The sequence below is a fragment of the Pan paniscus genome, chromosome 21, assembly GCF_029289425.2.
Source record: "Pan paniscus chromosome 21, NHGRI_mPanPan1-v2.0_pri, whole genome shotgun sequence".
NCBI lineage: Eukaryota > Metazoa > Chordata > Mammalia > Primates > Hominidae > Pan > Pan paniscus.
The window spans coordinates 38,022,792-38,050,751 of NC_073270.2; the positions used below are offsets into that span (position 1 = coordinate 38,022,792).

The 27,960-nt window shown below is 45.6% G+C and overlaps 2 protein-coding genes across 5 annotated transcripts in view; both read left to right on the forward strand.

The window, feature by feature from the left end:
* KIF3B (kinesin family member 3B) overlaps nucleotides 1–4,184 on the forward strand; it is a 57,096-nt gene extending 52,912 nt beyond the window's left edge. Inside the window, exon 9 of the mRNA XM_055104469.1 lies at nucleotides 406–4,184. Coding sequence (XP_054960444.1) covers nucleotides 406–502 — 97 coding nt within the window. The 3' untranslated portion in view covers nucleotides 503–4,184. The remainder of the gene's footprint in view (nucleotides 1–405) is intronic.
* An 11,589-nt stretch (nucleotides 4,185–15,773) lies between these two features.
* Nucleotides 15,774–27,960, forward strand: part of ASXL1 (ASXL transcriptional regulator 1) — a 92,307-nt gene continuing 80,120 nt past the window's right edge. For 2 of the 4 annotated variants that reach the window (XM_034947556.3, XM_055104466.2), the window contains exon 1: nucleotides 15,782–27,917. In XM_034947556.3, coding sequence (XP_034803447.1) covers nucleotides 27,861–27,917 — 57 coding nt within the window. In that variant the 5' untranslated portion in view covers nucleotides 15,782–27,860. Of the gene's footprint in view, nucleotides 27,918–27,960 lie in introns of all 4 variants that reach the window. The other 2 variants (XM_055104462.2, XM_055104465.2) reach the window with 2 other exon arrangements.

Sequence of the window (27,960 nt, forward strand, 5' to 3'; positions counted from 1 at the left end):
AGTTTACCTCACCCATGTGGTGCAAAAGTAGTAATTCTGTCTTATTACATTCTGGATTAAAAGTTGTAGGAAAACAATTGGGTGGAAAACCAAAATGGAAGAAATTCTACCTGCAAACTTAATATTTTTTTATCAATCAGGAAAGGACAGTACAGTCAAGCTTTGGTTTTAAAGAAGAACAATTGCTAAGCATCAGAGTCTCCTTCTCTCAGGTTCCACACCTCTGTTCTGAGGCCATTTTCGCCATCCCCAAAGGTTCAGGCTGTGCCAGTCTAGTGGTGTTACAGTTGAACTTGTCGTTTTCAGGCCATTGAAGAATGGCCTGAAATGAAATGTTAATGACATCTGATGTGTCAGGGACAGAGATGGGGACATGTAATATAAACATGTGTTTGACTTTTGCAGGCCTAAAAGTGGAAGGAAGTCGGGATCCTCCTCCTCTTCCTCAGGAACCCCTGCATCTCAGCTTTATCCACAGTCTCGGGGGCTGGTTCCAAAGTAAAGCCAGCTTCTCCTCTCCCAGGGCGGAAACAGCATTTGCCTTCTGAGAGAAGAGACTAGCAAAAAGCTGCAGAGAGGATTCGGCCCAAACTCAGAACTGTTCCCCTGAGGAGAAGCGGTGGCCTCTTTGCAGATCAACCAACTTAATCTGGTTGAACGTGCTGTTCCTAATCTGGCACTCAGCCCCTCTGGGAAACATCTTTTAATTAGCATCTCAGAAATGCATGGGTAAGGTAAAGTGCGATAGTTCAAGTGGAAAGCAAGAGAATGACCAGTGACCTTGCTTCCTTCCCCCTTGCCTTCTTCTCCCCCTTCCCCTGTGCTCCCTTTCTCTCCTCTCTCCTTTTCTAGCCTGTTCTTTACATGGGGCTCCCTTCTTGTTGAACAATAGGGCAGAATCAGGAGTCACCTTAGCAGGACCACATCTTTGGAGCCTCGGGATAAAATGACAGTGAGGTTGAAAAGAGAAAACCCTAGAACTTGAATAGGTGCCTGTTCTTGTAGGGAGAAATGAGAAATCGCATTTGGATCCAGGCCCCAGGTGGGCACCATCAGCAGTCTTGCTTCCATGCACCTCAGTAAGAAGTGGATCTGCCTTTGGGACCTGCTCAGTGAGGAAATCTCTTCCAATTTCTGCTTCTGAATGATTCAGTGTTGGGAGCAATAGAAATAACATTCCCTTTGCCTTCTCTGAGTGTTTAGGGAAATAGCTTCTTTAAAACCTCAAAACCATGACCATCCTGTCAAAGACCTAAGTCTGTAAGCTGGTGCCATGTCCATATACCATGTCACTTTACTCTTCATTTGTCACCATCTTTTCCCATGCACGCATACTCTGAACATCCTTGTGTGGGCCCATCCTCTGCCTCCAGAGCATGCTCTGCAGTGGGCCTGTTTTGTGGAAGAAAGGAGGCTGTCTCTGCCTTCTCTGATGGGACTGGAGTTGAGGGAAGGAGCTGTATTGTGGCACTTCTGAATTCCCCGTTTTGTTCCATATTGGTATAGAGAGCAGAAGAGTAGCTAGGCAGATGCAGAGATGGAGACATGAGACTCAGTGCAGTGGGTAGGGAAGACATAACAGATGGAAGCAAAGGAATCCTCTCTGCCTTCAGCAGAGAATTCACCGAATCCTAGAACTGTGGCTCCCTCCAGGCAGAGCCTAAGATGCTGGTGAAGAATAGCTGTGTGATTGAATAGGCTCAAAGGAGAGTTCAGAATTCCCATTTACATATTACTAGTTTGGTTTGTAAGTTTTAGTTCCTTGTATTATTGAGATTCAGAGCTTCATTTTATGTTGGTCATTAGCTGAATATTACTCATTTTCCCTCAAGAGAAGCTCATAAGTGTGTGTGGGTGTGAGAGCACGATGGTGCCTGTGTTCTGTGAATGTGTCCATGTGTGTCTGTAAGAGAGACAGAGACCAAGAACTTGCCCAATTTTAGAAATACACTAATGTGCAGTTGTTGCCTTTTGTCTGTATTGAAGGCCCATTGAATGACTAATCCAGGCTGGAAGCATTCCCATGTGGGTGTCTGAGTCCATGAGCCAAGCCTGAGGGGACAGTGAGTCTCCAGGTCTGCCACACTGGTGCACCTTGCTGGCACGGTGCCTCAGGAAGGTGGCGACTCAGGTGGGCCTTGAGTTATATTTTAACTCAGCTGCTCAGTTCCCAGGGCACATTTCTGGATCAGAACCCATGGGAAACAGGAGGTACTAAGTGCAATGTCTTAGCATTCTGCAAAATGGAGATCTGTTGTCCAGCGGCTTATCTCCTTTTTAGTAACCCTTCTTTCTGAACCCAGGGCCCTTTTCAGCCTTCCCTCATCTTTTCTTGAGATCAAACTTTACTTCTTTCTTATTTACTAAGAATTTGCCTGTTTGAATAAGAACAAAACGCTAAGGTGGGTAGCCTAAGCTGATTGTCTGCTGGTTACACGTGTCTCTCACACCACATTTCCTCAAAGCTAATCTGAATTCTGTAGGCTAAAAATATTCATGTAGCAAATCTGAGAATTGAAAACTGCAGATAACCGGCCGGGTATGGTGACTCATGCCTGTAATCCTAGCACTTTGGGAGGCCGAGGTGGGTGGACCACCTGAGGTTAGGACTTCAAGACCAGCCTGGCCAACATGGTGAAACCCCATCTGTACTAAAAATACAAAAATTTGCCCGGTGTGGTGGTGCATGCCTCTAGTCCTAGCTACTCGGGAGGCTGAGGCACGAGAATCACTTGAACCTGGGAGGCGGAGGTTGCAGTGAGTCGAGATAACACCACTGCATTCCAGCCTGGGCGACAGAGTGAGACTCCATCTCAAAAAAAAAAAAAAAAACAGAAAGAAAGAAAAAGAAAACTGCAGATAACCCTATACATTAATACTGGTATCTCAGGTGACTCTTCTGACCAAGGGTGGTTAAGTGACACATAGAACTTTTCTAAGAGAAGACAGACAAGTTGACAGGCATGCCTTGTACTCAGCTGTGTTCATGTGGTGGTCTGTGGAAAGAAAAGAAGACTCATTTGGAAATGAAGCTGTCCCTTTCCAAGCAGTCTCTGGTGCTTTTCTTCTCTCAAAATGGATCCGATAAATATTTGAATAGAGCAGATTGTAGAATGTCGTGCTGCCACCAGAAAGCTGCTGTTTTGGGTTCTGCATTGAGCCAAATATGTAGAGGACCTACCAAGCCCACTGAGGGACTAGGTTTTCATGTCTCTAGTCATACCTAGAATGTTCTGAGCCGTCTGAGGGCCTTCATGCCGGCAGCAGCTAGCAAAGCCAGAAAGCAAGTCTAACAGGATCTAAGATGACCATCAGGAGAAGGAGTTTGAGACTGTGTATGCAACCCCCAATAGAACCCCTTTTACTCTGATCTGGAGAATGTATCTGGCTTCATATTTTCAAGTCACATGTCTCTCAGACCCCTGGATTCAGAACCCAAGGCCACAAATCATAGGCATGAAGCACTTTCTTAAGACTGACCTAACGCTGGATTATTTCCCGTCTAATGCCTGCATGCTGCTTGAATTGCTCCACCCACACCTCCATGACCAAGGGCGCCAGAGTGCTGCAACTGGGGCGTGGGCCGCTCTCTGCTTTTCCTGTCTGACTCTGACAAGTCCTCCCTCACTGAATGTAGAATCGTTGCCAAGTTTCTGAGAAGTGTCGATTCCCTGTTAACATGGATATCAGTTCCGCCTCACATTTCCCACTTGAGGTTGAGGCGTACTGGAGACAACACCTCAGACCATCTGAACCCCATCAGTGGACGAAAATGGGGCTGTTAATATACTCTAAAAGCCATACTAAAAATGCTCTGGGGGAACTGGCTAAGAATAGTGGGCCTGGTGATTGTCTATCACGCAAGGCTTTGTTTTGTACTGTTCAGAAATCTGTCACCTTTCTGCCTGCCCTTGTTTCCTGAATGAAATGCTTCTGGGGTTATTTATGAAAGGAGTGATCCTGGGGCAGGCAGGAGGCAGTGGGCTTTATGGCTCCTTGAAGTTATTACTGATCTTGACCTTCTCTTTGGCTACCTTTAGACAAAGAATACGCCAATCAATACTTGGGGCTCTAAGTTTTACAATTGATATTTATTTGTATCATCTCTTTGTCTAGGAATGTAAAAGTGATTCTAAACTAAGATGTGTAATAAAAATCAATCAGATTTATTGTACCTACAAAAAGGTGTCCTCATAAATGACTAAGGCTTTTGAAAATGACATGCCTGTGGCTGACACACTGCCATTTTCAATAAACATTTTAATTGGGTGGGAGTGGGAAAATGAAGATTGAGTTGGGATGCTGGCATTATTTAATATAGCAACAAGGGGCAGGGTGCAGTGGCTCATGCCTGTAATCCCAGCACTTTGGGAGGCTGAGCCGGGTGGATCACTTCAGGTCAGGAGTTGGAGACGAGCCTGGCCAACATGGTGAAACCCTGTCTGTACTAAAAATACAAAATTGAGTCGGGCGTGGTGGTGCGCACCTGCTATCCCAGCTACTCGGGAGACTGAGGCAGGAGAATCGCTTGAGGCCGAGATTGCAGTAGGCCAAGATTGCACAACTGCACTTCAGCCTGGGCAACGGAGCGAGACTCCGCCTCAAAAATAAATAAGTAAATAAAAATAAATAAATAATATAGCAACAAGGAAAAGGACACAAAATGAAGAAGGATAGAGTGACAAATAAGTGTTTTTCATGTTTTTCCGTGGAGGTTCCTGAGACTGGCCTGGGCAACGGCATGAAATTTCTTTTAACTTTTGTGTTTTGTTTTAAAAATTCTTTTAAATTTACTGTTATACATCATACTTTAAAATATATGTGCCTTTTTTTTTTTTTGAGACAGGGCATCATTCTGTTGCCCAGGCTGGAATGCAGTGGCGTGATCACGGTTCTCTGCAGCCTCAGCCTCACAGGCTAAAGTGATCTTCCCACCTCAGCCAAGACTATAGGTGTGCACCACTATACCTGGCTAATTTTTTTATTTTTTGTAGAAATGGGGTCTGTCTATGTTGCCCAGGCTGATCTGTGCCTTTTTTAACACTAAAGTATTTTCTGTTGTTTACCATCAGGAAAAGAAGATACAAAAAATGGGCCACACATTGTCTTTTGGATTTCCATGCTCGTAGGCCTGCTGGAGTGACCCTGGGGGGTTGTGCCCCTTAGTTGAGAAGTGGGACTGGGTGGAAGGAGCACAGACCCTGGACTCCAAGCTGGGTTTGAATTCTAGTATTGCCACCACTTACTAGCCATATGACTAGGAGGAATTTAATTGACCTCTCTGAACTTTGGGGCCTTTGTCTGTAAAGTGGAGTGATTATCCCCACTTTGAAGGGCCATTTTGAGGATCAGCGATACATTTAAAGCAGCAAGTACAGTATGGGATAGAGCAAACATGAAAAAAATGTGGTTATTGCTGTGATAAGGCACTGTGTTTAGAAGATACCATGAACACTTTGTGTCCCGAGAAACTAGAAGTCAGTATTGGACATACCATCTTTAGAAAATCCTAAAGAAAAACTGTTAACTGTTTAGTAATGTGTATTGAGTACCTACTATGTGTCAAGCTGTTCTAGGCACTAGATATATAGACATAACCCCAGGAACCTGCCCACATGGAACTTGCACTTTAATGGGGATGGAGGATGGGTAAATGTTAAATTAACCAAATGCACACAAATATATGATTATGAATTGTGTCAAATGTCATGAAGTTATAATAGGTTTTTGTTTTTATTTTTGTTTTGAGACAAGCTCTCGCTCTGTCACCCAGGCTGAAGTACAGTGGCGTGATCATGGCTCACTGTAGCCTCGACCTCCTGGGCTCAAACGATCCTCCTGCCTCAGTCCCCCAAGTAACTGGGACCAAGGTGCGAACCACCACGGCTGACTAATTTTTTAAAATTTTTTATAGAGATAGGATTTTGTCATTTTGCCCAGGATGGTCTTGAACTTATGGGCTCAAGTGATGCTCCTGCCTCAGCTTCCCAAAGTGCTGGAATTATATGTGTGAGCCACCCTGTGTGGCCAATATAATAGAATATTATAAAAGGAGAGTGGAGACCTAATTTAGATGGGGTGGGTAAAGTAGGAAAGGGCTCTTTGAAGAAGTGACAGTTACAGTGAGATCTAGAGGACAGGAGTTAGCTGGGCAAGGAGGAGGGAAGGGCATTTGTGAAGGGATGGGGGAACAGTGTTTGCGAGGGTTTTGCAGAACAAACTCAAATTTCACAAGAAGGTATCTGCAGTCCCTTTTTACCCTCACTAGAGGGTAGCATGGAGAACTGTAGAAAAGATTACAGTCTAGGACTTTAAAGATAGCAACAAAAAATGTAAAGAGCACAAAGGGGACAGTGGCCTGTGCGACTCGGGCAAATGTTTCATAATTGTGTTTCTTCATAAGATGCTTTCAAACTATGTGTAATGTCTGTTTACTCCCCACCCTTCCAAAAAGAGTTAAGAAACAGCTTGGCTTAGCCTCAGTAATTACTAGTTTAGAATAGTTCAGAATCCATTACCCAGAAAGCAAGAATTCAAAGTAGGATTTGAAGAACTGTGAGTGTGTTCTTGAAAATGACAGAATTTGCTGGGCACGGTGGCTCACGCCTGTAATCCCAGCACTTTGGGAGGCTGAGGTGGGCAGATCACCTGAGGTCAGGAGTTTGAGACCAGCCTGACCAACATGGAGAATCCCCGTCTCTACTGAAAATACAAAATTAGCCAGGCATGGTGGAACATCCCTGTAATCCCAGCTACTCAGGAGGCTGAGGGAGGAGAATCGCTTGAACTCAGGAGGCAGAGGTTGTGGTGAGCCCAGATCGCTCCATTGCACTCCAGCCTGGGCAACAAGAGTGAAACTCCATCCATCCATCTTAAAAAAAAAAAAACAGAAAAGAAAATGACAGAATTCTTGGTTGGGCCAGAGGCTAATTCATCAGGGGAAATACAGGACAGACGGGGCACCTGGCAACTTGGAAATTCCTACCAACTCAGCTTTGTTTTTATCTTTTGGATTTTTAAAATTTTAATCAACAAACTACTGAATTTTGGAAACTATTTTGAACTTCAAACTGATAATTTAAGTCTTGGGGGCTGTGATTTTGGCAGGCCCTCTTATATTAGAGTTACCATCTGATTGAAGCTTACCCTGAGATTCTGGTCTCCAAGGACCATGTGGTGGTCACATCTGCCAACTGGGTTGTTGGTGGCATTTGTCAAGGACGTAACTGTAGCTCTTGCAGCTGCTCCTGTTTCAACCTCCATTTCTTTCACTAGTCTTGTGGTTAACCGGTCCCTGGGTGCTTCAGTTAGGCGTGCCAACTGGGGACTTGCTGTTGGGGTGGAGGAATGGGCAGAGGGAGCGATGGCTCACTGCATCTCTGGGGACGGTGTAGCCCACAGGCACTTGTTCAGTGCCCTCTATGCACCAGGCCTTGCCCTGCACTGGAGATAGGGAGGGGAGTAGATGTACCATGGCCCTTCTGAGGAGAGGGGAGACAGAAACACAAGGATGGCAATTCAGAGCACTTGCTGCATAGGAGGCCTGGCTCCTCTCCTCACACAGCCCTCCTAGTCCTCTGAGGCCGGAGCTACACAGGCCTCCATTTGGTTCCTGGGTTATGCCATGTGCTTTCCTGCCTGGCACCTTCACACCTTCACACATGCCATATGCCTTCTGCCTGAAACATTTTCTCCTCATTCTTTGCTCAGCTAACTCCTTCTCATCCATCAGGAACCAGTTGAATGTCACCTCCTCAGAGAAGCCTTCCCCAGCCCTTCGTTGTGGTTTTCCCCATCTCCGCCTCCCAGGTTCAAGCAATTGTCCTGCCTCAGCCTCCCGAGTAGCTGGGACTATAGGCTGGTGCCACCATGCCCAGCTAATTTTTTATATTTTTAGTAGAGATGGAGTTTCACCCGTGTTAACCAGGATGGTCTCGATCTCCTGACCTCATGATCTGCCTGCCTCAGCCTCCCAAATTACAGGCGTGAGCCACCGCGTCCGGCCACAAAAAATATTCTTTAATTCGTCAGGCATAGTGGCATGAACCTGTAGTCCCAGCTACTCAGAAGGTTGAGGTTGGAGGCTCACTTGAGCCTAGGAGGTCAAGGGTGCAGTGAGTTACGATTGCATCACTGCACTCCAGCCTGGGTGACAGAGGAAGGAAGGACAAGCATGCCAGACAAAGGGGACAACATGAATAAATGCAAGGAGAGTTCCTGGTGACTGCGGAATCTGATGGGCCTGGAGTGATGGAATGGGGATGGAGAACGGGGCTGGGAGGGTCTCAACTCCACGGCTCAAGTTAGAGGGAGAGCCCTTGGAGGCTTTTGTGTGTTTTGGAGACCAGGGGAGTGAAGCGCAGCCTATTTACACTCGAGTATTTTCCCCTTAAGCCAGCCTGGCATGCTATTATTTCTTTTTGAGATAACAGAAAGCAATTTCACTAAGTGCCTGCTTTAAGTTTGCCTGCTGTTCACACAGCTTTCTGGGCTTAGTTGGCAAATTGCATTCTGCCAGGAGCTTTCCCTGGCACAGCTCACTACCCAAGCAATTCTAAGGAGCACTTGAGCTTGACTCCAAGGTCTTAATTCCCTAGGAATGGGGCCTAGTCTTTTTTCAGGGCAGTGGGCTGGAAGGTGGCCCCTATTCTGCATTTGGCAGCAGAGAAATTAAACTTCTGCCATTGGTTTGGGGATTTGTTTTTCTGTTCAGTCAACAAAAGATTAAATAACCTATGCTGTTCAAGACTCTATGTCATGGGCTACAGCAGCCATGAACCCTGCCCTTCCAGAACTCTCAGTCTGGAGGAAATTCTGGCCATTCACAAATAAGTAAATTTAAGGTGAGCAGTGGCACAGATACAGCACAAAGGAGGCGTCACAGATTTCCATAAGGGGCTTTGTTAATGCAGTGATCACCCTCTGCTAGATTATTCCAGGGACAGTGAGGAGCCAGGACTTTGGCATCAGATTCATTTATTCATTCTTTGAGCATCTACTAAGTACTGGGCATTCTTCTAGATCCTAGGGATACAGAAGGCAGCTCCTGTCCTAAGGAATGTCACATCCTAATAGTGGAGGCAGATGGTTGTCAAAGGACAAACATGCTGTGTCTAATGGTGGTCAGAGTGCTCTGAAGTAAAACCAGGCAGGTCAGAAAGTAAAGAGCTGGGGTGTGGCTGAGCTGGATTGGGAGGGCAGGGAAAGCATCTCTGGAGTGATGAGATGTACATTTGAGCAGAGCCCTGAGTGAAATTAGGGAGCAAGCTGTGTGTCTGGTACCTGGAGGCAGAATATTCTAGGAAATAAGAGTCAGAGTGTGGCTGGGCATGGTGGTTCACACCTGAAATCCCAGCACTTTGAGAGGCTGAGGCAGGCAGATCACCTGAGGTCAGGAGTTCGAGACCAGCCTGGCCAACATGGGTGAAATCCTGTCTCTACTAAAAATACAACAATTAGCTAGGCATGGTGACATGTGCCTGTAATCGCAGCTACTCAGGAGGCTGAGGCAGGAGAATTATTTGAACCTAGGAGGTGGAGGTTGCAGTGAGCCGAGATTGCGCCATTGCACTCCAGCCTGGGCAACAGAGTAAGACTTAGTCTCAAAAAAAAAAAAAAAAAGGAGTGCAAAGGAGGTGGGAGTGCATTTAGAGACAGGAAGGGGACAAGTGTGCTTAGTGGGCAGTAGGTTAGGAAGGTGGGCAGAGGCAAGTCGTAAGTGAATTTTATTTTTGAGCCATTGGACACTTCTGAGCAAAAGAGGGAAATGATCTGACAGGAATGCTCTCAAAGGATCCCTCTGGCTGCTTGGTGGAGACAAACTGTAGGTAGCAGAAGGGGAAGTGAGGAGACTGCTTGGAGTGGCAGGGGGCTTGGGGACACGGGGATGGGGTGAGGAAGGTGCAGTGGGGCGGCAAAGGTAATGCAGATGAGAGACGGCAGCTTGGACCAGGCGGTGGGGACAGAGAAGTAGGAAGATGCCTTAGATTTATTTTGTCTGCTGATAATCAGAGATGAGAGGGGAGATAAAAAGAAGCAACAATAGTTCCAAGGTTTTTGATCTGAAACTTATTGAAATTCAACCTATGCCACTTGCTTCCATGCGTTTTTTTCCCTTTTATTTATTTATTTCTTTTTTTTTTTTTTTTTTGAGACAGAGTCTTGCTCTGTCGCCCAGGCTGGAGTGCAGTGGCATAATCTTGGCTCACTGCAACCTCCGCCTCCCGAGTTCAAGCGATTCTCCTGCCTCAACCTCCTGAGTAGCTAGAATTACAGGCATGTGCCACCACGCCCGGCTAATTTTTGTATTTTTAGTAGAGACGGGGTTTCACCATGTTGGTCAAGCTGGTCTTGAACTCCTGACCTTGTGATCCACCCACCTCAGCCTCCCAAAGTGCTAGGATTACAGGCATGAGCCACCACGCCCAGCCCGTTTTTTCCCTTTTTAAAAAACAAAAATACAACAAAACCCACACAACTTTATTGAGATTTACAGTCATGCATTGCTTAACAATGGGGAGACCATCTGAGAAATGCATCATTAGGTGATTTCATCACTGTGTGATCACTATGAAGTGTATGTGCACAAGCTTACTGGTATAGCCTACCACACAATTAGGCTATATAGTATAGCCTATTGCTCCTAGGCTACAAAGCTGTAAAGCATGTTACTGCACTGAATACTGTAGGCAATTGTAACACAATGGTAAGTGTTTGTGTGGCTAAACATTTCTAAACAGAAAAGGTACAGTAAAAATATGTTGTTATAATCTTATGGGACCACCGTGGTATATGCAGTCTGTCATTAACCAAAATGTCCTTATGTGGTGTGTGGCTGTAATTCACTTAACATACAATTCACCCATTTAGTATACAATCCAATGCTTTTTTAGTGTATTCACAGTTGTGCAACCATTACCATCATTAATTTTAGTTGATTTTTTATTTTTATTTTTTGAGATGGAGTCTCACTCTGTCACCCAGACTGGAGTGCAGTGACATGATCTCGGCTCACTGCAACCTCCGCCTCCCAGGTTCAAGCGATTCTCTGGCCTCAGCCTCCAGAGTAGCTGGGATTACAGGTGCCCGCCACCACACCCAGCTAATTTTTGTATTTTTGGTAGAGGCAGGGTTTCACCATGTTGGCCAGGCTGGTCTCCAACTCTTGACCTCGGGTGATCCGCCTGCCTTGCCCTCCCAAAGTGCTGGATTACAGGCGTGAGCCACAGCACTCAGCCACTATCATTAATTTTAAAACATTTTCAGGCCGGGCCCAGTGGCTCACTCCTGTAATCCTAGCACTTTGGGAGGCCGAGGCTGGTGGATCATTCAAGTTTAGGAGTTCAAGACCAGCCTGACCAACATGGTGAAACCCTGTCTCTACTAAAAATACAAAAAATTAGTTTGGCATGGTGGTGCACACCTGTAATCTCAGCTACTCGGGAGGCTGAGTCATGAGAATCGCTTGAACCTGGGAGGCGGGGGTTGCAGTGAGCCAAGATTGTGCCACCATACTCCAGCCTGGGCAACAGAGGAGGACTCCATCCCCAAAACAAAACAAAAAAACATTTTCATCACCCCAAGTATGCATTACCAGTCACTCCCCATTTTCTTTGAACTCTGTGGCCCTAGGCAACCTCTAATCCGCTGTGTCTCGTCTGCTCCTGGCTCTTTTTGGGTCTTATCTGTATTGCTATTTGCTCATCTGTAACTTCACAGGGTAACTGTGAGGTTTCAAAAGGTGATGTGAAAACATGAGAGCTTGTCTAGCAGGCCAAACAAAGTGGCTGTGCCCTTCACTGCTGCCCTGACTCCTGGTTTGCCATCCCAGAGCAGGACAGCTCTGACGATGCGTTACTGAGGCAGTGTGAGCTGTAGTGAAGAGTGTGGGTGCCAGACCCAGACGGCTGGATTGGGAATTCTGAACTCATGATTTACTAGCTTTGCAATTCTGGCAATGTTTCTAGACCTCCTTGGGATTTCAGATTCCTCAACTGTCAAAAATGAGTCATAGCAAGTATAGTCATGCATCCCTTAATGTCGGGATACTTTCTGATAAATGCATTATTTAGGCAATTTTGTCATTGTGTGAGCATCATAGAGTGTACTTACACAAATCTAGATGGTATATACATTTTATTTATATATTTTTTCTTCTCTTTTTTTTTTTCTTGAGACATGGTCTCACTCTGTCACCCAGGCTCAAGTGATCCTCCCACCTCAGCCTCCCCAGTAGCTGGGACCACAGGTGTGCACCACCACACCCAGCTAAGTTTTTAATTTTTTGGTAGAGACGGGGGTCTCCCTGTGTTGCCCAGACTGGTCTTGAGCTCCTGGGCTCAAGCCATTCTCCTATATTTTTTCATGTGGAAAACGCAATGTCCCAGCACCGTTACTGAATATCACTCATCTCCTCTACTTGAGCTGCAATGTCAATATCAAGTGCCATATGTCAGATTTCCATTTTTTTCTTTCTTTCTTTTTTTTTTTTTTAAAAAAAAGACAGGGTCTCACTCTGATGCCCAGGGGAGAGTGCAGTAGCAGAATTCTGAAACTCCTGGGCTCAAGCAATCCTCCCAGCTCAGCCTCCTGAGTAGCTAGGACTACAGGCTTGTGCCACTACCTCCGACTAATTTTTGTATTTTTTGTAGAGATGGGGGTCTCACTATGTTGCCCAGGCTGGTTTCAAACTCCTAGCCTCAAGTGAGTCTCCCACCTTGGCCTTTTAAAGTGCTGAGATTACAGGCATGAGCCACTGTGCCTGGCCTTATGTTTCTGTATATGCTCCACTATAATCTTATGGGACCACTGTCTTATATGTGGTCCTTCGTTGACTATAATTCTTAAGTTGCCGTGAGTCACACATGTGAAGCACTGGGAACAGTGCCTGGTATGTGGCAATGTTAATGTGAATGTTAATTGGTACCGTGTTATCTTTATTAGTCAATTAAGAAGTCCTGCAGACAGGTGGTGGCTCCCAACTTCATGACCAGGAGTGGACATTTCTGAATCCAGGTGGTTGCAAGGGTAATAGGTTGCAAGGGCAATAGGGCCTGGCACAGTGGCTCAAAGCACATAATTTCAGGACTTTGGATGGCCAAGGCGGGAGGATTGCTTGAGGCACTGAGTTCAAGAGTAGCCTGGGCTGGCCAGGCGCGGTGGCTCACGCCTGTAATCCCAGCACTTTGGGAGGCGGGCGGATCACGAGGTCAGGAGATCGAGACCATCCTGGCTAACACAGTGAAACCCCGTCTCTACTAAAAATACAAAAAATTAGCTGGCGTGGTGGCAGGCGCCTGTAGTCCCAGCTATTCGGGAGGCTGAGGCAGGAGAATGGTGTGAACCCGGAAGGCGGAGCTTGCAGTGAGCCGAGATCACGCCACTGCACTCCAGCCTGGGCGACAGAGTGAGACTCCATCTCAAAAAAATTAAAAAAAAATAAAATAATAATAATAATAATAATAAAAAGACTAGACTGGGCAACATAGCGAGACCCCTGTCTCTACAAAAAAATTGATAAATTAGCCGAGTGTGATGGCGCACACCTGTAGTCCCAAGTACTCAGGAGTCTGAGGCAGAAGCATCTCTTGAGCCCAGGAGTTGGAGGCTGCAGTGAGTTGTTATCACACCACTGTACTCCAGACTGGGTGACAGAGGAGAGACCCTATTAAAAAAAAAAGTCCTCCTTACTTCATGGAGCTCTGTGAAGAATTCAATGACCTATTTAATACCTGCTATGTGCCCAGCACTGTTTTGAACACCACAGACAAAAACCTCTGCCCTCCTGGAGCTTGTGTGGAGCTAGTGCAGAGGGACAGAAATTAATAATAATCACAGTAATCCTAATAAAATAAGAAAGCATATTTGTAAAGCACCTAGTGCCTGGCATGTGGTGAGCTCTCTAGAAGTAGTAGCAGTTAGGGTTATTATGTGAAAGCATTTTGTAAAGCTGGATAGCACAGCAGAGAGGTAGGTCTCAAGGTGACTGTGCCATGAGCATGTGGCCTTCATTGAAGCCTTACCTCATCTCTGCTCAATTGAATTTCATTCAGCCTCCAAGGCCCCCATCTTGTTGCCTGGTTGAAATCTTTGTCTCAGGGTGTAGAGCTTTCTCCTTTCCTCTTTTCATCCAGCATTTACTGAATGCCACTTTGGGCTGAGCATCCTGCTGGGCGCTGGGGCTATTGAGCTGCAAAACCCAGAAGGAGCATGGTCAGGAGCCTGCAGGAGGGAGCCCAGGGCATTCTGGGAGCCTTGTGGCCATGCACATTAGAGTTAGACTGTGAAGGAACCTAGCTGCTGAGTTTTGCTTTTATTCTGCCAGGGGAGACTCTGAAGGCTTCTGAGCTGGGTGATAAAGTTCATGGATAAACTAAGAGTTCACAACATTCTTGTTTAAGTACTGCATGGTAAAAGTAAATATTTGCATTATGGTTAAATCCATAATCTATATTTAAGCACTGCAGTCAAACCAAAAAGCTACAAGATGGAGATGTAAAGGCATGTAGAGGAGCACAGACCTCAGGACAAATAACGTCTCCAATCGAAGACAGTACACTACTAAATTAGCAGGAAATGTAGCCAAATGGAGCAGGGAGGTTTTGAAGCCGGATAAACCAGGGTTGGCACTTACTATCTGTTTTGAGCTATTGCACGTCTGGGGGAGGGTTAATACCCTGCAGGGTTGCTGAAGGGATTAAAGAAATATCCATCAAGTGCCTGGCACTTAATAGGCACACAATATGAGGCATATATTATTAGATATTAATAGCAATATTAAGATAAGTAGTGGAGCATCATGGAAAGAGTTCTTGTGTCAGCCAGCCCTGTGTTCAAATTCTGATACATCCAGAGCAAGCTTCTTAACCTTTCTGAGCCTTTAGTTGTCTCCTCACCTGCAAAATAAACAAGTAAGACCTCCTATGTAGGGTTGATGTAGGGAATAAATAAGAATATAGACTTTGTAGGCTATGTAATAGATGTTCAGTTAAGTGCTATTTTAAAACCAAAATGCAGTGAGCTCTATTGAAATTTTTTGTTTGTTTGTTTATTTTTGAGACAGGGTCTTGCCCTGTTTCACAGGCTGAAGTGTGGTGGCACCATCTTAGTTCAGTGCAACATCCACCTCCCTGGCTCAAGTGATCCTTCCACCTGGGCCTCCCAAGTAGCCGGGAGTACAGGCGTGCACCACCGTACCCAGCTAATTTTTTGTATTTTGTGTAGAAACATGGTTTTGCAGGTGGGGCGCGGTGGCTCACGCCTGTAATCCCAGCACTTTGGGAGGCTGAGGGGAGCGGATCACGAGGTCAGGAGTTTGAGACCAGCCTGGCCAACAGGGTGAAACTCTGTCTCTACTAGAAATACAAAAATTAGCCGAGCGTGGTGGCGCATGCCTGTAATCCCAGCTGCTTGGGAGGCTAAGTCAGGAGAATTGCTTGAACCTGGGAGGCAGAGGTTGCAGTGAGCTGAGATCACGTCACTGCACTCCAGCCTGGGTGACAGAGCAAGACTCTGTCTCGGGAAAAAAAAAAGAAACATGGTTTTGCCATGTTGCCTAGGCTGGTACTGAATATTTTGATTATAAAAGTTACATCTTCTAATGGTAAAAAATTCAAACAATACAAAAACATTTTAAGAAAGTAATTACAAATCACTGGAAACTCCGTTACCCAGAGCCAATGATTATCTTTTGGATACCTCTTTGTGCAGACTCTTTTAGTTTGACCATCATAGTATATGTAAGTTAATTCTACTCACCTGTCCTATTTTCACTCAGTGATACGTTGTGGACATATATCCAGTTAATTTAAATTTATATTATTGTTTTAAATCAGTACCTTGCATTATATTATATTATATTGTACCAGAATTTATTTAACACTATTGATGGTCATTGAAGCTACTTCCAGATTTTTACCATTTTATACAATGCTATATTAAGCAACCTTGGACAAAGATCACTGTTCGCTTGTTTAATTTCCTCCTGGAATAAATCACTGTACATGAATTACCAAATCAAAAGGTTTTCCCATTATAATTTTATTAATTTTTTTTTTTTGAGATGGAGTTTTGCTCTTGTTGCCCAGGCTGGAGTGCAATACAGTGATCTTGGCTCACCGCAACTTCCGCCTCCCGTGTTCAAGTGATTCTCCTGCCTCAGCTTCCCAAGTAGCTGGGATTACAGGCATGCGCCACCACACCCAGCTAATTTTGTACTTTTAGTAGAGACAGGGTTTCTCCATGTTGGTCAGGCTGGTCTACCTCAGGTGATCCACCCGCCTCAGCCTCCCAAAGTGCTAGGATCACAGGCGTGAGCCACCATGGCCGGCTAAAATCTTTTAAATTGTTATTTTTTATAAAGAGACAGGGTCTCACTGTGTTGCCCAGGATGGTCTTGAACTCCTGGGCTCAAGCAGTCCTCTCACCTCAGCCTCCCAAAGTGCTGAGATTACAGGCGTGAGCCACCACTGTTGGCCTATAATTTTCTTGTGTTAGCCAGACTTGTGTTCAAATCCTGATACACCCAGAGCAAGTATGATTTTGTTACATATTGCTAACCTGCCTCCCAAATCAATTGTATGAATTTGCACTCCCATCAACAGTGCATGAGTTGTGTCTGTTTCCCTCCATCTTTGCTGAATTCTGCCAATCTGTTTAACCTTTGCCACTCTGATCTATTGAAAAATATCTCAATCTTGTTTTAATCTGTAGTTCCATTCCTAATGAGGCTGAAAATCTTTTCAAGTATTTATTTCCATTTGTATTTCTTCTTTTGTTAATAGCATGTTTAGGCCTGTTTTTTTTTTTTGTTTTTTTTTTTTTGTTTTGAGACGGAGTCTCCCTCTGTCACCCAGGCTGGAGTGCAACGGCGCAATCTCGGCTTACTGCAAACTCTGCCTCCCGGGTTCAAGCGATTCTCCTGCCTCAGCCTCTCAAGTAGCTGAGACTACAGGCATGTGCCACCATGCCGGGCTAATTTTTGTAATTTTAGTAGAGACGGGGTTTCACCATGTTGTCCAGGCTGGTCTCCAACTCCTGACCTCAAGTGATCTGCCTGCCTCAGCGTCACAAAGTGCTGGGATTACAGGCATGAGCCACCGCGCCCGGCCCCCAAGGATTTTTTAACTTCCATATTGTGCCTAGGAAAACTGCCTAATTATTAAAATATAGTTAAAAGATTAATAGTTCCAGGATTATAAAAATATCCATTTGTTTCTTTCAATACTTTTATTGTTTCTTTTAGCACATGTAAATTTTTGATCTAGGTGGAATTTATTTAGATTTAATGAGAGAGGTGGAGCTCTAGCTTAATTTTTCTCCAAGTGGCTAGTCTGTGGCTAGTCCCATTCTGTTTATTGACTTCTTTTTCTCCACCAGTTGGAAATGTCACCTTTATCATACACTACAATTCCTCACACACCTGGCTCTGTTTCTATACTCTGTTTGGTTTAATAGGACTGTATTTCTTTGTTGAAATTGCTGTTTTAGCTGTTGTAGCTATCTAATGCATTCTAATATCTGGTAGAACAAGTCCCAGCTCGTTAATCTTCTTCAAAGTTTTCCTGGCAGTAGAGCAAAGTGGTTAAATTCATGGACCTTGAGGTCAGCCCGCCTGAGCTTTAATCCCAGGTTAGCCGCTAACTAGCTGTGTTACCTTGAACAAATTATTTTTTTGCTCTCTGAACTTCTGCTTCCTCATCTGTATAATGTTAACAATAACAGTATCTACCTCACAGTGTGTTTGTGAAGATGTGATGAGACGATGCATAGCAAGTCCTCAGGATGGCACCTGGCACATAGTGAGTGGTCAGTAAATGTTAGGTCTTTTTTTTTATGAAAATGATGCACCTATTTTTCCAGTTGAATTTTAGGATTGTTTTGACAATAAAATCTCACTGGGATCTTCATTGGGATGACATTTACTTGGTGGGATGATTTTGGGATAATTAATATCCACGTTATAGGACCTTCCACTCTAAGGAAAGCTCTGATTTCCACTGGTCCAAGATGTTATGCTCTTCAGTAGAGTTTTATAGTTTTCTTTTTATAAGACCTGTACATTTTTGTTAACTTTATTTCCAGATGGTGTAATTTTTTTATCTATTACTATTATTATTATTATTCTTTTTTGAGACAGAGTCTCACTCTGTCACCCAGGCTGGAGTGCAGTGACACCATCTTGGCTCACTGCAACTTCCACCTCTAAGGTTCAAGCAATTCTCCTGCCTCAGCCTCCCAAGTAGCCGGAATTAGAGGCATGCGCCACCATGCCTGGCTAATTTTTGTATTTTTAGTAGAGACTGGTTTCACCATGTTGGTCAGGCTGGTCTCAAACTCCTGACCTCAAGTGATCCTCCCACCTCGGCCTCCCAAAGTGCTGGGTTTACAAGTGTGAGCCACTGTGCCCAGCCCACATGATGTAATATTTTAATTGCTCTTGTGAATGGAATCCTTTTTTTCCCACCATTTTTTTTTCTCCCAACCCATTTTGTTTTTTTCTCCCAACCTATTTCCTGTTTTTGAGACATGTCTCACTCTGTTGCCCAGACTGGAGTGCAATGGCATGATCAGAGGTCCCTGCAGCGTTGAACTCCTAGGCTCAAGCAGCTCTCCTGCCCCAGCCTCCCAAATAGCTGGGACTACAGGTGTGCATCACCATACCCAGCTAATTTATTTTATTTTTAGTATAGATGAAGTCTTGTTATATTGTGCAGGCTGGTCTTGAACTCCTGGGCTGAAATTATACCCTTGCCTCAGCCTCCCAAAATGCCGAGATTGCAGGTGCGAACCACTGTGCCCAGCCATCTCACCATTATTATTATTATGTTCTTCTCCTTCTCCTTCTTCCTCTTTTCTTCTTGTTCTTCTTTTCCCTCGTCTTCTTCCTCTTCCTCCTTCTCCTTCTTTTTTTCTTCTTTTTTTTGAGACAGGTCTCACTATGTTGCCCAGGCTGGTCTTGAATGCCTGGCCTCAAGCAACCCTACCACCTTGGTCTCCCAAAGTGCTAGGATTACAGGCATGAGCCACTGTGCCTGGCCCTCATCGCACCATTTTCTAATGGAATTATTAGTAGTACATTAAAAGTTATTCATTTTTGAATGCTTATTTTGCACCTAAAGTGACTATAATTGTTGAGTTTGGAACTAATTTCTCCCCTACCTGGTGTCAGCTTTCAGACGTCCCCTTCTCTCAACTCTAACAGCACCCCAGGCTTCTATCTGCTAGGGCACCTACTACGTTGGCTTGCCATCATTTGTAATCCATCTGTGTAAACACAGGAACTGTGTCTATCTAGGCTGTAAGTCCCCAGGGCTCAGCACAGGGCTGGCATCCCAGTAAGAGGCTATCAGTGCCAATGGAAGAAGGTGCCCCATGCTGTATTACTGTTGTTTTCTGGGATAGAGGAGTCTTTCCTCTAGGATGGAGAGCAGAGCAGTGAAGAAGCAAGCAGTCCCTTACATCATCTGGCTGACTGTCTGATTTGGAGTAGACATTGAAGTCATCATTAATGTCAAGAGTGAATTAGATTTTTCATTATATGTTGAAGAACGCATTGAGTGGTATGGGAGGATGGACGGCTTAATGAATGTAGGAAATCAGGTGAAACCTTGCCAAAGAAATGACATTCAAGGAGGCATCAAGGGTGACTCTGCAACCCTGTCTTGCTTTCCCTGCCCCAACTGCAGACCAGTCTTAGCGCCCAGTTCTGCTTGAATGAATTCATTCAGCAAACGTTGACAAACACCTGTGTCAGGGCCTCTGCTGTTGGGTCTGGGGCCACAGGGTTGGGTAAGAGCCAATATATGAGCTCAGATCATAGCTTTATTGAGCTGGTTGTTACAGGAGGTGGTCAAGACTTTGCTTGGGATCTGCCCAGCCCACCTTTCTGGCTTTGTCTCCTGCTCCTGCCCCTCTGGACTGCTGGCCTGTCCCCAAGTGAACACACTTGCTCTTTCACACACACACCCATGGAGACCACTCCCTATCATACTCACTGGCACTTCTACCCAGAATTCACCTGAGCCACCCTCTTTCCTTTGGGCTTTCAAGGCCCAGCTAAAGTATTAGCTCCTCTGTGAAGGCTGCCCTCTCGGAGTTTGTTGCTGCCTCCTTGTCCAAAAGGACCTAAGATAATAGGTTTTAATAATGTGTACAGTTATTTATTTCCATCTCTAAGATCCCATTAGACCAGGGGCCCTCGGAGTCAGTGAGCTTGTCTTTGTGTTTTTGCTGGGACCTAACACACAATGGGTCACTCAGGAATTGCAATTAAAATGGGTCCAGAGAAATGTGACCTGCAAGAATAAAGGGATAGGGCAACCCGCTCTGGTCCCCTTCCACGCTGTGGAAGCTTTGTTCTTTCGCTCTTCACAATAAATCTTGCTGCTGCTCACTCTTAAAAAAAAAAAAAAAGAATAAAGGGATAGAATGCAGAAGGAAGATGAAGATGTAAGGACAACTTAACTTAGAGCAGTGGTTCTGAACCCAGGCCTCCAGGAAGGCAGAACGGCAAAGGGGCAGAGGATATGAGCTGTGTAGTTGAGGTAGTTGGGTTTGAATCCTGGCTCTGGCATCTATTAACTCCATAAACTGGGACATGTAGTTGTATTTCTTGGGGTTTCAAGAGGGGCCAGGAATACCTTGGAACACTATAGAGAATTTCATATAAATAGGTATAAGTTTTTCTGGAAAGAGAGTCCATTGCTTTTTAACAGGCTTCACAAAAGGTAAGCACCACTCAGAAGGGGAGACACTATGTCTTTATTAGTTGTCAATTGCTGTGAAACGAATTACCTCAAAATTTAGTGACTTAAAACAATCAACATTTCGGCTGGGCGCGGTGGCCCTCACCTGTAATCCCAGCATTTTGGGAGGCTGAAGTTGGGTGGATCATGAGGTCAGGAGTTCAAGACCAGCCTGGCCAACATGGTGAAACCCCACCTTTACTAAAAATACAAAAATTAGCTGGGCCCGATGGCAGGCACCTGTAATCCCAGCTACTTGGGAGGCTGAGGCAGGAGCATTGCCTGAACCCGGGTGGCAGAGGTTGCAGTGAGCTGAGATCACACCACTGCACTCCAGCCTGGGTGACAGAGTGAGACTCCATCTCAAAAAAACAAAAAACCAAAAACCAAAAACCAAAAAAAAAAAAAAACCACCACCACCACAACAACAAAAAATCAACATATCATGTCTCACTGTTTCTGTGGGTCTGGAATCCAGCTTATGTGGATGATTCTGGCTTGGGGTCTTTCGTGAGGTTGTAGGTAAGATGTTGGCCAAGGCTGAAGTCATGTGAAAGTTTGTCTGGGGCTACTGTCATATAGACCTCTCTTATGACATGGTGGCTAGTTTCCCCCAGAGCATGTGACCTGGAACAAGGCAGAGCTGCAATGTTTTCTCTGACCTAGCCCCAGAAGCCACGTATGCTCATTTCCACAGTTACAGAGTTCAGCCCTAATCAAAGTGGGAGGGGACTAAAAAAGGATATGAATGTGAGGAGGTGGCCATTTCTAAGGCTACCACAGTGCCTTAGAAAGAACTTGGAATGAGGAGCTTGGGGTTTAAATGTTGACTCCAGCAACAACCAACTGTGCAATCTTGGGAAAGTGTCTTTTCTTTACTGGCCCACTTTTCTCATTCACCTCGTATGATGGTTTTGGAATTCAAGAGTTAAGTCCTGTGAAAAGCCATTTATATAAGCCCCCAACTTCACATTTAGATATTAGAGGAAGAAAAGGCATTTAGGGTAGGGTGTAAGTTGATGTTTTTATTATAAATCATGGGAAACAAAGAAATAACCCATTCACCGCTCTCATCACTTTGGCACACCACCCGCTCAGCATTTTGATGTTAAAATACATTTTAAAGGTTCTTTTCCTTCTTTCACAGAGGAAATAATAGAGGAAATGGCTTAAATTGAGGCCAGAAGCATTATGGTGGATGTGAGTAAATCTCTGCATTATTAAGAGAGATTAAAAATTGGGATGGGTACCTTATTGAGGTCCTGAAATCTATACTTGAAAACCTTAAAGCATCAGAGAGCTGCCATTTTCCGTGATTTCGGTAAAAAGCAGCTCAGGTTATCCTTCCTTTGAGGCCATTCTAGGGGGTCCCACAAATCTTTTTAAGCAAAATAAAAATATTAATAATTATTAAAGTTGTTTTCACATTGTTGAGGTATATTGCATTGAGAATGGAATTTGTTTTTCCATCATAAAAGTAGCACATACTAATTCTAGGTTTTGAAAATACAAATATAAAAAAGAAAAAATATTACCCATAGCTACTACCTTAATCTAAATGTTCTATGTTTTGTGGTTGAAATGAAAAAGAATTTTTTTCAATTAAAAAGTGTAATATGGGCCGGGCGTGGTGGCTCATGCCTATAATCCCAGCACTTTGGGAGGCTGAGGCAGGCAGATCACTTGAAGTCTGGAGTTTGAGACCAGCCTGGCCAAACATGGAGAAACCCTGTCTCTACTAAAAATACAGAAATTAACCTGGTGTTGTGGCACATGCCTGTTATCCCAGCAACTGAGGTAGGAAGATTGCTTGAACCTGGGAGGCAGAGGTTGCTATAAGCCAAGATCATGCCACTGCACTCCACCCTGGATGACAGACCAAGACTTTATCTCAAAAACAAAAGGTAATATGTCCATGGCTCACAACTGTAATGCCAGCACTTTGGGAGGCCGAGGCAGGAGGATCACTTGAGGTTAGGAGTTCGAGACTATCCTGGGCAACATAGCGAGACCCTGTCTCTACAAAAAATTAAAAAAAAAAATTAGCTGGGGGTGGTGGGATGTGTCTGTGGCCCTACCTACTCCTAGCTACTCAGGAGTCTGAGGTGGGAGGATGGCTTAAGCCCAGGAGGTCAAGACTGCGGTGAGCCATGATCATGCTACTGCACTCCAGCCTGGGTGACAGAGTGAGACCTTGTCTCAAAAAAAAAAAGACAATCAAAAGTTGCCATAGTCTGATGGTTACCCAGAGGTAACCATTATTGACATTTTGTTGCCAGGCACAGTGGCTCATGCCTGCAATCCCAGCACTTTGGGAGGCTGAGGTGGGAGAATTACTTAAGCCCAGGAGGTCAAGGCTACAATGAGCTGAGATTGCACCATTGCACTCCAGTGTAGGCAACAGAGAGACCCTGTCTCAAACAAACGAAAAAGACATTTTGGTAATTTAAACACGTTTTCCTCCCTACTGGGAGACTGAACAGCAGGATTTAAACGATGGTGAATGGAAGGTGAGCTATGAGTTAGGGCTGCCCATCACATGGGCAGATTCTGTGACTTAATGACAATAATAAGGTCATGAAGTCTCCTATACAGGGTCTTGCTCTGTCACCCAAGCTGGAGTGCAATGGCGCAACCATGGCTCACTGCAGCCTCAAACTCTTGGGCTCAAATGATCCTCCTGCCTCAGCCTCCTGAGTAGCTGGGACTATAGGCACATGCTGCCACGCCCAGCTGAAGTCATGCTCTCTATCCATGAGCATCTTTATAACTTGCATAGATATATTTGGGTGAAATCCTGTCTTGGTCTTTCCCGATTCTCCCTGAGCAGGTTCCAAACATTGTTTAGGGCTCAAAGGGAAATTAGTCTTCAGAGTTTCTCCAATAAAGTAATTACGGAGATCGGGTCATTTATTCAACAGATTGGGTGCCTATCATGTGCCAAGACTGTGCCAGGCATTGGGGATATGATGATGAAACCAAAGATGCTAGCATGAACACAATCACTAAACCAAAGTCACACAAAGAAATTAAATGTGGGAGGGACAAGGAGAGCTATACATGTACTGATCATCTGCTATGCTGGAAGTTTATTTAGCAAATGTAATCTTATTTAATCATCTGGACCCGGGGGAGGTAATCTGACCTCTCTGAATCTCAGCTTCATGTGAAAACAGGGGTAATATTATTGAGAGAGAACATTTGTTACAGGGGCAAACCCTGTTCCAAGGTTTCTTTCACTCAAAGTATAAACAATGAGGCACTTTTTACACTTTAGACACTAAAACTTTTTGGAGGCAAAGAGGGCTGGTATTTAGTGAGTATCTACTATGTGCTAGGCACTTTACAAAGATCTCATTTAATCTCAGTTCCATTCTTTGAATTTGCTACGTACCCTGCTGTCCAAATGACGGCACTGAGTCAGTGAGAGGTTTCATAACTTGCCCAAGGCCACAGAACTGGATGGAGAAAGACTGCAGAGATTCAAACCCAGGCCTGCTGACATGCAGAGCCAATGAGAATATATTATCTTGCAGTGCAGTTTATGGGATATATGTGTCCCTTTGGGAATTCCTGGGTGTCTGCTGGTGGCCTGTTAACTTGGTTCTTGAATATGCACTTTGCTTATAACTGTGCAGTTTGAAAACAGTGACTCATCCCCAAACTAGGCAGGGTTGAGTATCTGTCCTGTTTATCTTCCACATGCCACCTGCACTAACTTCTGAAGATAATCTATAATAAAAGCACTGTGATTAAAAAACAGAAAAACACACACCAAAAATGTATAGGTTTGTCTGTTGGTGCTTCTGACAAGAAAATAAACTCATGAATCTCATTAACTTTAAAAAAATCACATCTACTTAAGGTTTAATGACTAAAGCCAACTTTCTAACATATCTGTACTGTTCTCTGAACATACTGTTTTCACACTTAACTACGATGTTGTCACTTGTTTCTGTTTGATTCTGCAAGGGCAGAGACCTTGAAATATTCAAATCTGGATTCCCCCATGGTTTGACCCAGCTGAAGTCAGGCAGTGTTCGCTGAAAGAAATAAAGGTGTTTCCATAATGCCTGTATTAGCTTTCTTTTGGGGCTGTAAGAAGTTACCACAGATTTAGTGTCATAAAACAATATTCATTTCTGTTTCACGCTTCTTGTGGGCCCGACGTCTGGATTCCATGGCTCAGCTGATTCTCTGCTTCCAGTCTCACAAGGCTGAAATCAAGGTGTCTATATTCCTTTCTAGAGAGTTGGGGAGGGGGTATAATCTGTTCCCAAGTTCATTCAGCTTGTCAGAATTCAGCTCTGTGAGGTTCTAGGACTGAAGTCCCCATTTCCTTGCTGGCTCTTGGCAGGACTTCCTCTGAGCTTTTGGAGGCTGCCTGGATTCCCTGGCTTGTGGCCACTTTCAAAGCCAGTAACAGTGGGTTGAATTCCTCTCATACTTTGAATTTAATTCCTCTGCCTCATCTCTCCAAAACATCTCTTTTGCCTCCCTTTTCTGCTTTTAAGGGTTCATGTGATTACACTGGGCTCACCCATATAATACGGAATCATCTCATTTTAAGGGCTTTATTTCCATTGGCAAAATATCTTTTGCCAAAGAATGCTGGCTGGTAATCCCAGCACTTTGGGAGGCCGAGATGGGTGGATCACCTGAGGTCAGGAGTTCAAGACCAGCCTGGCCAACATGGAGAAACCCAGTCACTACTAAAGATACAAAAATTAGCCGGGCATGGTAGCGCATGCCTGTAATCTCAGCTACTTGGGAGGCTGAGGCAGGAGGATCGCATGAACCTGGGAGGCAGAGGTTGCAGTTAGCCAAGATCACGCCACTGCACTCCAGCCTGGGTAACACAGCGAGACTCTGTCTCAAAAAATAAATAAATAAATAAATAAATAAATAAAAAAGCAACATATTCACAGGTTCCAGGGACTAGGACTTGGACAGTTTTGGGCAAGGGGGGAAGACATTATTCTGTCTACCACAATACCTGTATTAAACATGTAAATTTCAGTTATTCCCTGTAGGTCAGAGGGCAGTAAAGCTACTTCAGAAGACATCGGAAAGAAGCCAAATGACTTGCCAAAGAGTACTGTATCGGCCGTAGATTGAAAAAAAAAGTTAAAAATCCTTTGTAAAAAATCAAGTCAAACAGTTTTTTGAGGGACAGTAGTTCCTCCTTTCTCTCAGGGTAAAGCTAGAGAGATTTTAAGAGATGTCTTATTCTAACTTGCAGTCTTTTCCCTTTGTAGGATTTTGCTTACCGGACTCACAAGTTTTCTGTGACCAGTATTAGAAGCAGAAAACACTGAACCCCTTGGCGTTAGAGTTTGGGCTACACCATAATGGTCTCCTATCAATACTGGCTCTCGCTACGTGTTAACATTAGGGAGTGGAGAGTGTGTTTCCTTACCCAGGGAAACCGTTTAAATGTGGCCACTGATCCTGCCTTCATAGTTTTTAAGAGCTGGCATCAATCCAGCTCCGGACGGACTCTAGAAATGTTTCTGGACAACGACTGAACCTATAGTTACAGAAAACCTATGTGCTGGGCGCTCTGAATTTCATTTCAGGTTCTAAAACTAAGGCTCAGAGAGGCTAAGTATATTGCCTATTGTTTCTCAGCTGGTAATAACAGCTACCATTTATTAAACATTTGCTCTATGCCAGGCGCCAAATCATACGGACCTGATAATGTCAAGATCTCCCTTCACATCCTCTTCCAATCTGTCAAGAATTGTATGTTAATTTTAATTCCAATAATGCCATGAAATACAAGACAAATGCAGATCAGAAAACTGAGGCTCAGAGAGGTTGAGTGGACAGCCAGGGAGTGACTCAGCCAAGATTCCAGTCTAGGTCCGCTGGACTCCAGGGCCTGAATTCTCTCCAGGGTACTGCCTCTAAAAACGCCCTCAGGTGCATTCTGGTCAGTATGGCCCCAGAGTCCAAGTTCTTTACACGACCCGTCAACATATCACCAAGTTCCTAAGAACGCTCTAGGCTTCTGGTGCAGGGTCTGCAAATACACAGCGGCCTGAAAGCACAGGAAGAAATGAGGAACCGTCTAAGTCCATCAGCCGTGGAATAACCGTTTTACTGGTACGAGGGTCTTTTTGTCTCATTATTATGTGGCAGTGAGTCATTTAGAGGTGACCAAAAGGGAAAGTCCTGCCTCTCGTCCCCTACGAGAAGTGTAGGTGAGAACCGTTTAGGCGAGGAGAAGCACGAAGTGGGAACTGCGAGTCTAGCTCCCCATCCTCACTCCCCACCCGCACCCGCCAGGAGGTCCTGAAGCAAAAAGCACCGAAGGGGTTAAGGGTGGCCGGGGGAGCCCAGCCACCGCCCCTTCCCAGCATCGCCTCCCAGAATCCCGCAGGCCCCCAGCCAGTTCTCGCACCTCGCGAGACTCCACCCAGCCCCTTCCCCGAACAGCGACCCGTCCCCGTTCCTAGCTGAGGTCGGTGCTAGGCGGAGGACGCGAGAGGGAGAGCGGAAGGGGGCCGCCGGGCACGCCGGGAAGTGTGGTCCACGCGCTTCACGCGGCCATATTCTTCCGGAGCGGGGGAGGCCAGAGAGGCCGTTGGGACTACGACTCCCAGGCGCCCTTTCGGTTTGTTTTTGTTCAAAAAAAAAAAACCCCACACTCCCCCTCCTCACTCTTCACACACACTCACACACACCCACGGCAGACACGCACGCACCCGGGCGCCGAAGGGAAAGCCGCGTCTCGCCCTCCCGCCCCGCCGTCGGTCCTGTCTCAGTCCCTCAGCAGAGCGGGAAAGCGGAGGCCGGAGCCGTGACCTCTGACCCCGTGGTTATGCGGAGCCGCCGCATTCCTTAGCGATCGCGGGGCAGCCGCCGCTGCCACCGTGGGCGACTGACGCAGCGCGGGCGCGTGGAGCCGCCGCCGCCCCTCCCCCACCGCCGCTCTCGCGCCAGCCGGTCCCCGCGTGCCCGCCCCTTCTCCCCGGCCGCACCCGAGACCTCGCGCGCCGCCGCTGCCACGCGCCCCCCCCACCGCCGCCGCCGCCCCAGCCCCGCGCCACCGCCCCAGCCCGCCCAGCCCGGAGGTCCTGCGTGGAGCTGCCGCCGCCGCCGGGGAGAAGGATGAAGGACAAACAGAAGAAGAAGAAGGAGCGCACGTGGGCCGAGGCCGCGCGCCTGGTGAGGCGGGCAGCCGACGGGGGCTCCGTGGGGCCCGGGGTGG